General features: G+C 44.4%; 1 protein-coding gene across 9 annotated transcripts in view; it reads right to left on the reverse strand.

Moving 5' to 3' along the window:
- The window catches only part of PROM1 (prominin 1), a 194,156-nt gene that overhangs the window by 84,479 nt on the left and 91,468 nt on the right, over positions 1 to 18,209 (reverse strand). For all 9 annotated transcript variants that reach the window (XR_006390259.1, XR_006390261.1, XR_006390262.1 and 6 more), the window contains one exon: positions 5,514 to 5,572. Coding sequence is in view for 4 of the 9 variants with exons in the window: in XM_044296871.1 (XP_044152806.1) it covers positions 5,514 to 5,572 (59 nt within the window). In the remaining 5 variants the exon portion in view is untranslated. The remainder of the gene's footprint in view (positions 1 to 5,513; positions 5,573 to 18,209) is intronic.

Genomic DNA, 18,209 nt, shown 5'->3' on the forward strand with positions numbered 1-18,209 from the left:
ATTTCCACTTTTTGAAGCAGCTCTGACTTTCTGAGCACCTGTCATGTTTCCTGAGGTTCTACAATGCCTAACCCTAACCCAAACACCCCACAAATGACCCCATTTCGGAAAGTAGACACCTTAAGGTATTCACTGATGGGCATAGTGAGCTCATAGAAATTTTTATTTTTTGTCACAAGTTAGCGGAAAATGATGATTTATTTTTTTATTTTATTTTTTCTTACAAAGTCTCATATTCCACTAACTTGTGAGAAAAAATAAAAACTTCCATGAACTCACTATGCCCATCACGAAATACCTTGGGGTGTCTTTTTTTCCAAAATGGGGTCACTTGTGGGGTAGTTATACTGCCCTGGCATTTTAGGGGCCCAAATGCGTGCAAAGTAGTTTAAAATCAAAATCTGTAAAAAATGACCGGTGAAATCCGAAAGGTGCTCTTTGGAATGTGGGCCCCTTTGCCCACCTAGGCTGCAAAAAAGTGTCACACATCTGGTATCGCCGTACTCAGGAGAAGTTGGGGAATGTGTTTCGGGGTGTCATTTTACATATACCCATGCTGGGTGAGAGAAATATCTTGGCAAAAGACAACTTTTCCAATTTTTTTATACAAAGTTGGCATTTGACCAAGATATTTATCTCACCCAGCATGGGTATATGTAAAATGACACCCCAAAACACATTCCCCAACTTCTCCTGAGTACGGCGATACCAGATGTGTGACACTTTTTTGCAGCCTAGGTGGGCAAAGGGGCCGACATTCCTAAGAGCACCTTTAGGATTTCACCGACCATTTTTTACAGATTTTGATTTCAAACTACTTCGCACACAATAGGGCCCCTAAATTGCCAGGGCAGTATAACTACCCCACAAGTGACCCCATTTTGGAAAGAAGACACCCCAAGGTATTCCGTGAGGGGCATGGCGAGTTCCTAGAATTTTGAATTTATTTTTTTGTCACTTTTTTGTCACACGTTAGTGGAATATGAGACTTTGTAAGAAAAAAAAACAAAAACAAAAAAAACATCATTTTCTGCTAACTTGTGACTAAAAAATCAAAAATTCTAGGAACTCGCCATGCCCCTCACGGAATACCTTGGGGTGTCTTCTTTCCAAAATGGGGTCACTTGCGGGGTAGTTATACTGCCCTGGCATTCTAGGGGCCCTAATGTGTGGTAAGTAGTTTGAAATCAAAATGTGTAAAAAATGACCTGTGAAATCCTAAAGGTGCTCTTTGGAATGTGGGCCCCTTTGCCCACCTAGGCGGCAAAAAAGTGTCACACATGTGGTATCGCCGTACTCAGGATAAGTTGGGGAATGTGTTTTGGGGTGTCATTTTACATATACCCATGCTGGGTGAGATAAATATCTTGGTCAAATGCCAACTTTGTATAAAAAAATTGGAAAAGTTGTCTTTTGCCAAGATATTTCTCTCACCCAGCATGGGTATATGTAAAATGACACCCCAAAACACATTCCCCAACTTCTCCTGAGTACGGCGATACCAGATGTGTGACACTTTTTTGCAGCCTAGGTGGGCAAAGGGGCCGACATTCCTAAGAGCACCTTTAGGATTTCACCGACCATTTTTTACAGATTTTGATTTCAAACTACTTCGCACACAATAGGGCCCCTAAATTGCCAGGGCAGTATAACTACCCCACAAGTGACCCCATTTTGGAAAGAAGACACCCCAAGGTATTCAATAAGGGGCATGGCGAGTTCATAGAAATTATTTTTTTTCGGCACAAGTTAGCGGAAATTGATTTTTTTTGTATTTTCTCACAAAGTCTCCCTTTCCGCTAACTTTGGACAAAAATTTCAATCTTTCATGTACTCAATATGCCCCTCACGGAATACCTTGGGGTGTCTTCTTTCCGAAATGGGGTCACATGTGGGGTATTTATACTGCCCTGGCATTTTAGGGGCCCTAAAGCGTGTGAAGAAGTCTGGAATATAAAGGTCTAAAAAAATGTACGCAGTTGGATTCCGTGAGGGGTATGGTGAGTTCATGTGAGATTTTATTTTTTTACACAAGTTAGTGGAATATGAGACTTTGTAAGAAAGAAAAAAAAAATTAAAAATTTCCGCTAAATTGGGCCAAAAAAATGAGGGGGGGTGATCAATGACAGGGGGGTGATCATCAGGGAATCTATATGGGTGATCACCCCCCTGAAATTGATCACCCCCCTGTAAGGCTCCATTTAGACGTCCGTATGTGTTTTGCGGATCCAATCCATGTATCCGTGGATCCGTAAAAATCATACGGACGTCTGAATGGAGCCTTATAGGGGGGTGATCAATGACAGGGGGGTGATCAGGGAGTCTATATGGGTGATCACCCCCCTGAAATTAATCACCCCCCTGTAAGGCTCCATTCAGATGTCCGTATGTGTTTTGCGGATCCAATCCATGTATCCGTGGATCCGTAAAAATCATACGGACGTCTGAATGGAGCCTTACAGGGGGATGATCAATGACAGGGGGGTGATCAATGACAGGGGGGTGATCAGGGAGTCTATATGGGGTGATCACCCCCTTGTCATTGATCACCCCCCTGTAAGGCTCCATTCAGACGTCCGTATGTGTTTTGCGGATCCGATCCATGTATCCGTGGATCCGTAAAAATCATACGGACGTCTGAATGGAGCCTTACAGGGGGGTGATCAATGACAGGGCGGTGATCAGGGAGTCTCTATGGGGGATCACCCCCCTTAAATTGATCACCCCCCTGTAAGGCTCCATTCAGACGTCCGTATGTGTTTTGGGGATCCGATCCATGTATCCGTGGATCCGTAAAAATCATACGGACGTCTGAATGGAGCCTTACAGAGGGGTAATCAATGACAGGGGGGTGATCAGGAAGTCTATATGGGTGATCACCCCCCTGTCACTGATCACCCCCCTGTAAGGCTCCATTCAGATGTCCGTATGTGTTTTGCGGATCCAATCCATGTATCCGTGGATCCGTAAAAATCATACGGACGTCTGAATGGAGCCTTACAGGGGGATGATCAATGACAGGGGGGTGATCAATGACAGGGGGGTGATCAGGGAGTCTATATGGGGTGATCACCCCCTTGTCATTGATCACCCCCCTGTAAGGCTCCATTCAGACGTCCGTATGTGTTTTGCGGATCCGATCCATGTATCCGTGGATCCGTAAAAATCATACGGACGTCTGAATGGAGCCTTACAGGGGGGTGATCAATGACAGGGCGGTGATCAGGGAGTCTCTATGGGGGATCACCCCCCTTAAATTGATCACCCCCCTGTAAGGCTCCATTCAGACGTCCGTATGTGTTTTGGGGATCCGATCCATGTATCCGTGGATCCGTCAAAATCATACGGACGTCTGAATGGAGCCTTACAGAGGGGTAATCAATGACAGGGGGGTTATCAATGACAGGGGGGTGATCAGGAAGTCTATATGGGTGATCACCCCCCTGTCACTGATCACCCCCCTGTAAGGCTCCATTCAGATGTCCGTATGTGTTTTGCGGATCCAATCCATGTATCCGTGGATCCGTAAAAATCATACGGACGTCTGAATGGAGCCTTACAGGGGGATGATCAATGACAGGGGGGTGATCAATGACAGGGGGGTGATCAGGGAGTCTATATGGGGTGATCACCCCCTTGTCATTGATCACCCCCCTGTAAGGCTCCATTCAGACGTCCGTATGTGTTTTGCGGATCCGATCCATGTATCCGTGGATCCGTAAAAATCATACGGACGTCTGAATGGAGCCTTACAGGGGGGTGATCAATGACAGGGCGGTGATCAGGGAGTCTCTATGGGGGATCACCCCCCTTACATTGATCACCCCCCTGTAAGGCTCCATTCAGACGTCCGTATGTGTTTTGGGGATCCGATCCATGTATCCGTGGATCCGTCAAAATCAAACGGACGTCTGAATGGAGCCTTACAGAGGGGTAATCAATGACAGGGGGGTGATCAATGACAGGGGGGTGATCAGGAAGTCTATATGGGTGATCACCCCCCTGTCACTGATCACCCCCCTGTAAGGCTCCATTCAGACGTCCGTATGTGTTTTGCAGATCCACGGATACATGGATCTGCAAAACACATACGGACGTCTGAATGGAGCCTTACAGGGGGGTGATCAGTGACAGGGGTGTGATCACCCATATAGACTTCCTGATCACCCCCCTGTCATTGATCACCCCCCTGTCATTGATTACCCCCCTGTAAGGCTCCATTCAGACGTCCGTATGTGTTTTGCAGATCCATGTATCCGTGGATCCGTAAAAATCATACGGACGTCTGAATGGAGCCTTACAGGGGGGTGATCAATGACAGGGGGGTGATCAGGAAGTCTATATGGGTGATCACCCCCCTGTCACTGATCACCCCCCTGTAAGGCTCCATTCAGACGTCCGTATGTGTTTTGCAGATCCATGTATCCGTGGATCCGTAAAAATCATACGGACGTCTGAATGGAGCCTTACAGGGGGGTGATCAATGACAGGGGGGTGATCAGGGAGTCTATATGGGGTGATCAGGGGTTCATACGGGGTTAATAAGTGACAGGGGGGGTGTAGTGCAGTGTAGTGGTGCTTGGTGCTACTTTACTGAGCTGCCTGTGTCCTCTGGTGGTCGATCCAAACAAAAGGGACCACCAGAGGACCAGGTAGCAGGTATATTAGACGTTGTTATCAAAACAGCGTCTAATATACCTGTTAGGGGTTAAAAAAAAATCGCATCTCCAGCCTGCCAGCGAACGATCGCCGCTGGCAGGCTGGAGATCCACTTGCTTACCCTCCATTCCTGTGAACGCGCACGCCTGTGTGCGCGCGTTCACAGGAAATCTCGCCTCTCGCGAGATGACGCACGGATGCGTCTAGGAGGAATGAATCGACCGCCTCCCGGACGCTTCCGTGCGTTACATGGTTGGGAGGCGGTTAAAGGCGATGTACACCTTCTGGGCTATTTTTTTTATGATTGCATTTTACTCATTTTGGGCTAAATATAATTTTTTCAATTGGTCTTTATTAAAAAAAAATATTCAGCCTTTTTGTCTAGCTGTGTGAATTCTACTTTTACTTTGTGCCAGCCATCTAATAACCCTTATCTCTAAATCACCAAAGAGGTCATAAACACTTATTTAAGCCACATTCTTATCAGTAAGATAAGAACTGAGATATATTGAGTGTTTATATGGTTAGAGAGAGATCAGAGATAAGGAGTCCGTCAGCTGAGATGCCCGACAGAGCAAAGTGAAAATCCAGAGCCTGCTACTAGAGAATGTCAGCCCTGTACAGAGAAAAGGGCTTCAAAAGTTTAATAGAGGCCAATTGAAAAAAAAAAATTTTAGTTCACAATGAGTACAATGCAGTACAAAAACAAGCAGTGGTGGGGGACCTTTAAGTTGAGTAAGGATTGTTTATTATTTTAGCCCACCATTCAAAATTAAATCAATTCACTATATTTTTCCTGTAGTTTGTTCACTTTATTGGAATATTATAGAAAATGGAGATACTGTATGGATTACCTTTTGATAGTCATTGCGTGATTCACCAAACTTCTGCTGTGCTATTCGTTTCACTAAATCTGAAATAGACAAATAGAGAGTAAATCAGTAATATATGATAATCTAGAATATCATTAGATATAAGAAGATACTGCTGTCCTGTATTCCCCTACATTAAACCCCCATGTTATTAGTAATGACATCCCTGTGTCCATATACAACCATATTCTTCAACTCCTACTAACACCCCTATCCATAAAAACAACATGACAGTAGACTGATGATGTGCCCTTTAAGAGACCTGTTTAACCGGATGATAAACTGTCAGCTACGTCCATAGCTCGATGCAAACGACAGTATATATAAGGATAGTATGTTTCAGTATGGAATGGCACATTTTCCCTATAGGACCCCTTCAGTTTAGGTCCTGCTACTCTGCTGCTCCTTTCTTATTAAAATTTTACAATTCTTTTTATTTTTGGCTAAAACGCTGGTGCAGATGAACAGAATATCCCGTACATAGACCCCATTGTAGTATGCTGGTGTGGGCATGAAATGGCTGCACAATACCTTACATTCAGCTGCACAGAAAATTTATACATGTAGAGAACAGCATCTCGTGTATTGCAAGGCCTTGTCTATGGGCAGACACATGACTGGTGGGTGTAAGGCCTTATGTACACGATCGTTGTTTGGGTCCACACCCGAGCCGCCGTTTTGGCGGCTCGGATGCGGACCCATTCACTTCAATAGGGCCGAAAAAGATGCGGACAGCACTCCTTGTGCTGTCCGCATACGTGGCTCCGTTCCGCGGGCCAGCAAAAAAAAATATAACATGTCCTATTCTTGTCTGCGCTTTGCGGACAAAAATAGGCATTTATATTGCCGGCGCCCGTTCTGTTCCGCAAATTGCAGAAGGCAACATGGGTGGCTTCAATTTTTTGCGGATCCGCGGTTTGCGGACCGCAAAAAACGGCACGGCCTTGTGCATAAGGCCTTAGTCTGTAATCACAAAAATGTTTAAATCCAAAGAGGTTATGACCCTGCAAAAAAGTGTCAAATGCAATCTCACAGCTTATCCATACACTTGATTTACTGCAAATTTAAAGGCTATGTACATTACATTGTATTATTACATTGTACTCATTTATTCAATTGGTCTTCATTAAAAATGGTGAGCCCTTTTCTCTGTACAGCCTTGAGATTCTCTAGTAAATGCTCTGTATTTTTACTGTTTCCCATCAGGCAGCTCAGCTAACGGCTCGTTATCTCTGACCTCCTAAACACTTTTTTCTTATCTTACTGATAAGAATGTGGCTTAAATAAGTGTTTATGACCTTTTAGTATTTTAGCGATAAGGGTTATTAGATGACTGGCACGAAGCTAAAGTACAATTCACACAGCTAGACAAACAAACAGTTAAATGGATTGTCCAAGTTATTTTTAATGATCACATATCCTCGGGATAGGTTATTAATAGAGATGAGCGAATTTCTTAAAGGTTCGATTCGGCTGATTCGCCGAATTTCACAAAAAAAAATTGTCACGAAGCGGGTGCAATGACAGGGAGTTGTGATAGCGCCGCTTCCATCATTGTACCCCTCAGATGCCACGTTCATACATGATTGCGGCATCCGAGTGTAAAATTAACAAAATAATTTTTTTAATCAAACTTACCACCGCCATTTGCTCGCGGCAGGCCGCCAGCCTCCATCTTGCTTGAAGATCTCGGCCGAAATCCTGTGCGGCGCAAGATTACGCCACCACGCCGGCTGGCGTAGTGACATATGACGTGATCACGGCGGCCGGAGTGATGATGTAATCTAGCGCCGCACTGGATTTCGGCCGAGATCTTCAAGCAAGATGGAGGCTGGCGGCCTGCCGCTAGCAAATGGAGGAGGTAAGTTTGATATTTTTTGTTTTTTACACTATTTCAGGTAAAATAGATTTGCTGACACGAAGCACAAGAAAATTTATCCTGAAATTCGGATCAAATTCCACTTCGTAGCATTCGATTCGTTCATCTCTAGTTATCAATATCAAATCAGCGGAGGTCCGACACCCGTCACCCCCGCCGATCAGCTGGTTGAAGAGAAGGTGCGCCCTGTGGCAGCACAGCCTTCTCTTCATTGTTTACCTGCTCGCCGTCACAATTGCAGCGGTAACTGCTAGTTCCCATACAATTACTTCATGTGGAGGTATTTTTGTATTGGAGGGTATTCAAGGTAGTAGATGTACTTCCACTACATATAAAGTGGTGTATCCCGGTTAGTACATTAGGTGTGTACAGTTCCTATACAAGTATATAGGAACGAACCACCCCATTGAAATAAATGGGAAGGCTTAGGTGTAATTCCACTGCTTCTGTTGCAGCGGTGAGCAGGTAAACAATGAAGAGAAGGCTGCGCTCAACCAGCTGATCGTCGGGGGTGCCGGACCCCCACCGATCCAATATTGATGACCTATGCTGAGGATAGGTCATCGATAAAAAAAACTTGGACAACCCCTTTAACCCTTTGTGATAGAGTGGCTGAATATTTTTAATAAGGACCAATTAAAAAAAGGTTTCTCTTTTAGCCCAAAATGAATAAAATGCAATAATTAAAAAAATTGCTCCAATATATCCAAACTTGTCATTTCTGTGATGTAAGTACATCCTACCACGGTATCCGAAATTATATGATCTTAGGCCTCATGTACACGACCGAAAATATTTTTAAATCAAGGCCTCGTACACATGGTCGTATCTGATTTAGCGAATCCGCAAAAAATGGATGCGGACAATGTGCCGTCTGCATTTTTATGGATAGTCTGTAAATATGCTCAATAATCGCAAGGTGCAAAGTATTTATGTTATTTGAAAGACTTTGTTATCATTTTTTTACTCCATCCTCCCAATGCACGAGGAGGAGGGTTTGAACTTAATTAGATAAGAATATAAACTAGAAATCGGAGGACGCGGAGTCTGGGATCTGAGGATTGAGTTATGATTTATTTTTCACTGTATGCCTTACTATTGCCAGTAGGTGGCGCCATTTTCCATTCATAATGTGGTTAAAATCCTGCTGTAATTCCTGCCATGTTGGAATAATGCTAGTAAGCAATTTTCTGCAACATGGGGCTCCAAAACTGTGGGGCTGTGTGGAAAAAATGTGAGTGATTACTGTGCTGAAAAATGTAATCTTCAAAAATGAGAACTGATTCAATGTCTGTGAGGAATTGCCTATACCCATGCAGTATTTCTAAACTGGTCATACACATGCGGTACATTCATCTTCCCCATTCACATATATGCTTGGCTCGGCTGAGGTGCATGTTTAGTTAAAAGGGGTTGTCTGACTTCAGCAAATAGAATTTATCATGTAGACAAAGTGAATACAAGGCACTTACTAATGTATTGTGATTGCCCATATTGCCTCCTTTGCTGGCTGGATTCATTTTTCCATCACATTATACACTGCTCGTAACCATGGTGGCAATCCAGCAGCAGTGGTCGTGCTTGCACACTATAGAAAAAAGTGCCAGCCTATGCGAGATCCCACGGTCCTGGGCACCAGAGAAGCTGGCACTTTTTCCTGTAGTGTGCAAGCATGACCACCACTGATGGATTGCAGGGTGGTCGTAACAATGGAAACAAGCAGTGTATAATGTGATGGAAAAATGAATGAATGCAGTAAAGGAGGCAATATGGACAATCACAATACATTAGTAAGTGCCTTGTTTTAACTTTCTCTACATGATAAATGCCACCTGGTGAAGTGAGACAACCCCTTTAAGTATGGAGGAGAGGAAAATGAGCTGCTGCTAGACACGACTTATCTCATGTAGGAACAAAGGACTGAATATGTTCAATCCCAACATACTGAATCCTTCTGTCTCCCAGATATGTGCCTTTAAGGGGCTGTTGGCAGCTCCCAGATCAAGTAAGTCAAAATCAACAGGTTTAGGACTCTTGCACACACTGTTTACGTTCCGTTTTTTGCATTCCGTAAACGGAACCATTCATTTCAATGGATCCGCAAAAAAAAAATAAGTTCTCCGCATGTCTTCCGTTTCCGTATTTCCGTTCAAACATAGAACATGTCCTATTATTGCCCGCAAATCACATTCCAAGGCTACATTCAAGTTTAAACATTATTGTACGCTTCCATTTCCATTTGCGATCCACAAAAAACGGATCACAAAACAGAACGGAAACACAACTGAAATAAAAAAAAAAAAGGAAAAACTGATCCGTTTAAAATGGACCGCAAAACCATACGGTCGTGTGCAAGAGGCCTAAAGCTAGGTTCACATCACCGTTGCGTTTCCGTGCTTCTGATCTGTCAGGTGAACAGAAAAATTATTTGACAAAACCAAAAAAAGGATCCTTTATATTTTAAGCATCCATTTTTGGTTCTTCTGACAGATCAGAAGAAGGGAAAACTGTACGTGATGTGAACGTGGTCTAAGGGGTTAATGCATATTTTAAACCAAAGAAAACACATGGATCGCACATCCACAAAACTTGTGCTGCGTACAGACCCACTGTGACGTGGTGATTGGGCTCATGCATTTTGATCAAAAAGTGCACTAAGTGCCTTGTGTACAGTTTATTAATTATACTGAGAAGCAAAAGATCAATGCATCACACTCTGATTAACCCCAAATAAAGTTCAGCAAAAGCCATGGTCCACAGAGAGCTTCCAAAGCATCAATGGGATCTCATTGTTAAAAGGAATCAGTCAGGAGAAGGGTACAAAAGAATTTCCAAGGCATTAGATATACCATGGAACACAGTGAAGTCATCATCAAGTGGAGAAAAAATGGCACAACAGTGACATTACCAAGAACTGGACGTCCCTCCAATGTTGATGAAAAGACGAGAAGAAAACTTGTCTGAGAGGCTACCAAGAGGCCTACAGCAACATTAAAGGAGCTGCAGGAAAATCTGGCAAGTACTGGCTGTGTGGTACATGTGACAACAATCTCCCGTATTCTTCATATGTCTGGGCTATGGGGTAGAGTGGCAAGATGAAAGCCTTTTCTTACGAAGAAAAACATCCAAGCCAGACTGTTGGCACCATCAGGAATGGGGAAGGGGTTAACTCCAACCCTTCCTCTGGCCCCGCATACCAACCCTATCTAAACCCTTCAATAATGACACTGACACCGTTCAACTTTTAACCCTTTATTTTGTTGGGTGGTAATCGGCCACAGCTTTATTCAAACTGCAAAAACCATAAACCTTGAACCATGCTCTCCGCCAGCCGCTGGTCTCCCAGCGGGCAGATCCGCCCATTTTCCTCCAACACCTTTACGATGTAATAACTTGCCGCCAGCTGTGACTTTTAGAAATTCCAACGAGGCACTTTGCCTATATAACCGTTCCCCTGAACCACGTATAAACACACCATTCGAACGAGGCATCACACTACCAACTCACAAGGGAGGGAGGGACAAAGCGCTTCCGATCAAAGAGGGAGAGGAGAGGCAGGACAGTGGCATATATGCCCTCCTGGACGCCCGCCTCCTCCCCTAACCGGATCCCTACATTAACCCCTAACTGCCTAAGCAAAATGGGTGCCAGGGGAGGATAATACAAAAGAGGGAATAAGAAAGGGGGGGGGGACCACCACTCCCTGCCCACCCTCCCTAAACCGTCGGGTGGCCACCAGGCTACATTTTGCAAAAACACATCTGAAGTCTCCCAAAAGCATGTGGGAAAAGGTGTTATGGTCTGATGAAACCAAGGTTGAACTTTTTGGCCATAATTCCAAAAGATATGTTTGGTGCAAAAACAACACTGCACATCACCAAAAGAACACTATACCCACAGTGATGTATGGTGGTGGCAGCATCATGCCAAGGGGCTGTTTTTCTTCAGCTGGAACTGGGGCCTTAGTTAAGCTAGAGGGAATTATGAACAGTTCCAAATAACAGTCAATATTGGCACAAAACCTTCAGGCTTCTGCTAGAGGAACTTCATCTTTCAGCATGACAACGACCCAAAGCATACATCCAAATCAACAAAGGAATGGCTTCACCAGAAGAAGATTAAAGTTTTGGAATGGCCCAGCCAGAGCCCAGACCTGAATCCGATTGAAAATCTGTGGGGTGATCTGAAGAGGGCTGTGCACAGGAGATGCCCTCGCAATCTGACAGATTTGGAGTGTTTTTGCAAAGAAGAGTGGGCAAATCTTGCCAAGTCAAAATGTGCCATGCTGATAGACTCATACCCAAAAAGACTGAGTGCTGTAATAAAATCAAAGGGTGCTTCAACAAAGTATTAGTTTAAGGGTGTGCACACTTATGCAACCATATTATTTTATTTTTTCAATTTTTCTTCCCTCCACCTAAAAGATTTCAGTTTGCTTTTCAATTGAGTTGTACAGTTTATAGGTCACATTAAAGGTGTAAAAAGTTCTGAAATGATTTATCTTTGTCTCATTTTTTAACAGCACAGAAACCTGACATTTTAACAGCGGTGTGTAGACTTTTTATATCAACTGTATATACACACTGACAAAAAAAGAATGCACCAAGATGCAGTTGCTGGAATCAAGTGACACTTTGTATGTGTAATGATTATATACCGTAGTTAAATGATCACAATATTAGGCCTTATTACACGACTGAAAACCCCCTAATGAAACAGGGCCCTATATGCACAGAAGGTAGGCCCTCAGAATTATATCCTCTAGTGGGCCTAAGGAACTTCAGGAAGGGAATATGTCATCCCGATTTTGGACCATTATCAAGGCCGGCGCTAAAATAAGACTTAGGGCGCGTCCTGCGCAGGGTGGAAGAATTAATTAATGGCTTTTTTTTGCACTTACTTGAACCCGCCGTCCCGCCCTGCGTGTACCGGCAGGTGGCCGCGGCGCTCGTAGTCAGGGCAACACTCAGATCATCAGATCATTGGATTGGATACCACCCGCCCGCCCGGCCCCCAGCCTGCGTGTGCGGACAGTGCGGCTGTGCCTAAGGGCAGGCAGATTCTTCATTAGGCTCAGCGCGCCGCTCAGCTGCCTCAAGTCACCTGGCTGCACAGGGGGCGTGACTGGACTGGTGTGTGAGAGCGGCGGCGGGTAGCGCAGCCGCAGGTAATGATAGGAGAGAGGCCCGCGCCAGTAAGATAATTAGATCAGATGATTCAGAGTTCAGACCCATTCAGATGATCAGATCACCAGAGACGAGTCAGACGCACACTGGCACTCTGGCAGCCAGCAGCAGAAGGAGACGTGGTCAGGACTTGTTAGGGTAGGTCCCAATTGAATTTTGAATGTTATTTTATAATAATATGATCATTTGATTTAAAATGAATTCAAAATGATGAGATGAGCGCAAAGCGTTAGGCTAGCTAGCGCACACACAAACTAGCGCCAGAGCAGAGGCGCTCAGGCTTAGCACGGCATCAATGACGTGTTTAAAAAAATTAATTACGAAACAACAATCATTAATATTAGGGGGGGAGTCACACACCCCAACCGCCCCCCCCCCCCCCCCCCCAATATTAATGATTGTTGTTTAGTAATAAAAAAATTTAAACACATCATTGATGCCGTGCTAAGCCTGAGCGCCTCTGCTCTGGCGCTAGTTTGTGTGACGGTGACATGATGGAGCCTGGAGGGAGGGCCATGTCTGTACTCTGAGCATGTCACTGTATGTGACATGGGAATGGGGCCAGGAAGGGTCGGCCGGGGGGGGGGGGGGAATGATGTGCCATGGGGGGGGGGGTAAAATGCGACACAATAGGGGGTAATTATGTGATCATGGATGGGGCCAGGGCCGTCCGGGCGGGGGAAGGGGGCGCCAAAATGTAGCTTCGCTTGTGTTGGCAAAAATCCTTACACCGGCCCTGACCATTATCTACAGTAGTATTACAGACTGTGTGCTTCAGTGCAGCTTTGAGTGCTGACAGCAGGTGAACCAGGGGCAGTAGGGAAATAAATAGTAGTGATCTGGACTCCTTATCTGCAGCGCTACTCATATATTACTGTAGATCAGGGGTACTCAAGTACTTTTTGTAAAGGTCCACAAACCCAAGTCTGCTGTAGGATGAAGGTCCGAGCTGCAAAAAAAAAAAAAAAATATATATATATATAAGGAGGGACAACACCATGGGCGTGTAGCTCTGCATTATTATTTTTTTACAATAATCCACACCTCCAAGCCCAACTTATCTCCTTTCTGCTGACCAAACAATAAGAATGTCCTTTCAGTGCCCCCTAACAATAATGATGCCCCTTTAATGCCCCTCAGACCATATGATATCCATTTAGTGCTCCACAGAGTATGATACCCCTAAGTGCACCCTCACAGCAGGTTGATCCCTTGGTGCCCCCACACATTATGATGCTCCTTAGTGCCCCTCACACATTGTGATGCCTATTTAGTTCCTTCCCACAGAGTATGAATACCCCAAATGCCCCCTCACAGTAGTAATGCCCTATCTGTGTTCCCTCTTACACAGTTGTAATGCCCACTTTGTGCCCCCTTCATAATAATAATCCCCATTGTGCCCCCTTCATAGTAATAATCCCCATAGTGCCTCCTTCATATTAATAATCCCCATTGTGCCTCCTTCACAGAAATAATGCCCCTTAATAGTAGTAACGCCCATTGTTCCCCCTTCACAGTAATAATGCCCTCTGTGTCCCCTCCGTAGTAGAAATGCCCATTGTGCCCCCTTAATATTAGTAATGCCTCCTGTGCTAGTAATGCCCACTGTGCCCCTTCACAGTAATAATGCTCTCTGTGCACTGTGCCCACTCCAGAGTAGAAATGTACATTGTGCCCCCTCCATAGTAGAAATGCCCATTGTTCCCCCTTTACATTAGCAATGCCCATTGTGCCCCCTCCAGAGTAGAAATGCACATTGTGCCCCGTCCAGAGTAGAAATGCCCATTGTGCCCCCTCCAGAGTAGAAATGTCCATTGTGCTCCCTCGATAGTAGAAATGCCCATTGTTCCCCCTTTACATTAGCAATGCCCATTGTGCCCCCTCCAGAGTAGAAATGCCCATTGTGCCCCGTCCAGAGTAGAAATGCCCATTGTGCCCCCTCCAGAGTAGAAATGCCCATTGTGCCCCCTCCAGAGTAGAAATGCCCATTGTGCCCCCTCTGTGTTAAAAAAAATACAAAATAAAAAAAATATACAGTATCTACTCACCTTGTCCCGTTCCTGAAGCTCACAGTCCTCTCTCCACTCCAGACACAGATCGTGCTGCAGCACTGTGTGGGCAGAACTTATGCAGATTTCCAGGCTGCAGGCTTGGCCCACACAGACCAGAAGCGCAATCTGAGCCTCAGGCTAAATGGTGGAGCGGGGAGAAGTCTTCCTGCTTCACCATTCTGTGCACCGCCGGCCTGAAGAAGGGGAGGCGTGCGGGGAGCTGAGCGGTGAGTGACAGGACCCAGCTCCCTGCGCTCCAGCAATGAGCGCTTCCATCTGTATTGATGGAACCGCTCATTGCTTCTAGGCTCTGGCACCCCCTGAGAGCCGGCACCAGGGGCAGACCGCCCTCCACTTAGTGCGCCACTGCAGGGGTCCGGACAGCTGGCAACCCCGGTCCGCCAGTTGAGTATCCCTGCTGTAGAAAATAGTTCAAAATTGGGGCAACAGATTTCCTTTAACCGGAAATAAAATCAAGTGTTTGCAGGGGCGGGGGTTCAGAGCCGACATGTGGCTTCTATCTAAAAGTAATTGTCTTTAATAAGACAACACCTTCAATATCATATTTGCATACCTCCCAACTTTTTGAACATTCAAAGAGGGACACTTATGGTTCATTTTGTGAAAGATCCATTTTCCTCTCATATCTATACACTTTCTGTTGCGAAATAGCACCACAAAAATTATCTGAATATAGAAATTTCTAAAATTCTGATTTCTGCATCAAATAAGGAAATAATATAAAATGTGGGCTCAAATATACAGAGAGGAATCGGACAAACACTTTCTAGGATCAATATTGTGAATGTAATACTGAAAATCTCAGATAAAAAAGAGGGACATTTATGGAGTGAAGAGGGACAGGGGGACTTGGGTCCAAAAGAGGGACTGTGCCTCCAAAAGAGGGACACTTGGGAGGTGTGTATCTGTATGTGGAGGGTGATGCAAAATCCATAAAACAAAGTGAATGGGGGGGTCCCTAAAATTGTATTTGAAGTGTGATAAATAATAACTTGCACAATGAAACCGATACAAGAAAAATGAAATTTGATTTGAGATAGGAGAGTAAAGCCATGGGCTGTGAAAGTGACTGTGAATATCACTTGTGTACAATTTGAGTCTCCATAATGGAAAAGATCCCCAAACCTTTACGACCGATCACATTTTGTGATCCAGTTGTGGAATCACTTGCTTGCTTTTTTTGCTGTAGTATGAATAGGATTACAAGATTCATTGGGTTTGTAAGGTAGAGATCCAGAAATCTATTCGACTGTCCCATTTATATCAATGGAGCTGGCAGAAGTTCATGGCAATCTTTTCTTACAGAAGCAAAGGAGGGGTAAGGAGCCATTCTGGCGAGCAACGTATTCTACATATATTCAGCTCAGCTTGAGCAAAAAAAAAAAGTTTATTTTATCCTAGAGAAAGGGATCACTATTATATAACTGGAGAAATGTGATCAGTTTGGGATTCCCACAGACTGCAGTAATTTCTGAGAATGTTTCTGTTCCATGAAAGGTAATCACAAAAAGGGAATGGATGGAGCCTGTAAATGATGGATTCCGGGAAGAGTTTGGCTTCATTCTTAAAGGTACACTAAACCTAAAGTAAACAGGAGATAAGATTGTCCAGTCTGCAGCATTACTGGCATGATCCTGACACAAGTGGTGTAGAAATCCTGCAGAGAACACAGGGTTAATCTCCTGCTAACCTTTTCCATTTTTGGCAGGGGATTGGATGATGGGCATGGTTTGGGAATAAGGGGTTGTGCAGACAGTATATATTGATGACCTATCATCAGGATAGGTCATTCATATCTGATTGGTGGGGGTCCGACATCCAGCAACCCCGCCGATCAGCTGTTTGAAAAGGAGGCTCCGTGCGAGCACTGTTGTGTAATAGTGTAATTACAAGTACTCATTCTAGTCAAGTGAATGGATGGAGTACTTGTAATTACACTTGCTTCCGAGACGATGGGCAGTGTAATGAAGAGGAAGTAGCGCTTGTATGGAGTATCGCCTCCTCTTCAGACAGCAGATCGGCGGGAGTGCCAGGTGTGGGACCCCTGAGGAGAGGTCATCAATATATACTGCCTGGACAACTCCTTTAATTTTTTTCCTTCTACTGCAGCCTGGGCAGAGGGGGGAATCTCCTGCTGCAGCCACTTGTCTTACAGCCGTACACATGACAGTGAGGAGAAGGAGGGGAAACATGGCTGATGTTAGAAACATAATTGAGACAATGGGGAACATTTATTAAGACCGGCGTTTTAGACGCCAGTCTTGATAAAGGCCCTGCACTGGAGGAAGATCCGCCAAAGATTAAAGTGGCGCCGGCCTCTCCATAACTTCAGCGCATCCAGCGCCCGTCTAAATGTAAGATGGCTTCCTTGCTGTCTTACATTTAGACCATTTTCTACGCCTAAAACAGGTGTAGAAAATGATGAATGAGATGGGCCTCCCGGTCCATCCCCTTCCCCACCCACGCAATGCCCACAATTTTAGACCTGGCATGAGCCAGGTCGCAGATAGCGGCGCAACTAACCATTGCACTGCCATCTGCACCTGAAATATGCCTTATTCAGGCTTATTTCAGCTTGATAAATTACCCTATATCTTTATAGAGTATTTTATCTTTTGTACATTTTCTGTGTTTCGTATTCCTTTAAAAGTAAACCTCACCTAAAACCCATTGGCCCACATTTACTAATGTGCACTTCGATGTTGTCACAAATTGCTAAATTTGGTATAATTTAGCACAGACTGGCACAATTTGGTAAATCTTTGCCGCAGTTTTCGCATCCATTTTCTCAGCGCCTTGCTCAACAAGGGGAAGTAATCTAAGGTGCAACATTTTGCTCACAAATTGCACCACAATTCTGATGTAAAATGTTGTTGCAAAATAAATCAAAATTTGGTATGAAGTTAGACAAATGTGCCTATCCCTGCGCCACATTACGGCCCCATAAATTGAGAACAGTCTTTAAATCGATCACAATCTCCGAACTGTAGAATAAACTACATTATGATTCTCCCTTTTAAATATGGAATGCCATTTGGATGCATCCAGTTCAATATTTAGAAGACCATGACCAAGTCCACGACTGATGGGGTTGTTGCACTGAATAAGGGTACTGGAGCTAATTCTAAGAGAAGGTAGATTTTTAGACTGTAGAGCTTTGCATACGTTGTTGCACTGGAAGGGTATGTTCACACGTGCCAAATTTGTTACAGAGATTTCACTTACTGCAAAATCTTCTCCATACATCTTAGTGGGGTTATTTCTGAAGCATGTGAATAGATTTCGTCTAGCCCTGTTCTATTGAGTGGGACTGTTCTGCCCAGCAGGGTTTGAATTGAATTCTATTTCACGTCAGCTAGGGTTTACTATTGCTGTAGTTATTAGTTTGGTAATAGCACCATCTAGCGGTCTTAAAAATGTATTACACCTTGTTTTTCTGTTAATAAAGATTATTGTATTTGTGGGTGGTGCAAAGCATTGTGGGACTGTAACGCATCCTGGGAAAGAGAAGCCCAGTCTCCAATCTTCACTTCTGTTACAG

This window comes from Bufo gargarizans, chromosome 1 (assembly GCF_014858855.1).
Source record: "Bufo gargarizans isolate SCDJY-AF-19 chromosome 1, ASM1485885v1, whole genome shotgun sequence".
Taxonomy (NCBI): domain Eukaryota; kingdom Metazoa; phylum Chordata; class Amphibia; order Anura; family Bufonidae; genus Bufo; species Bufo gargarizans.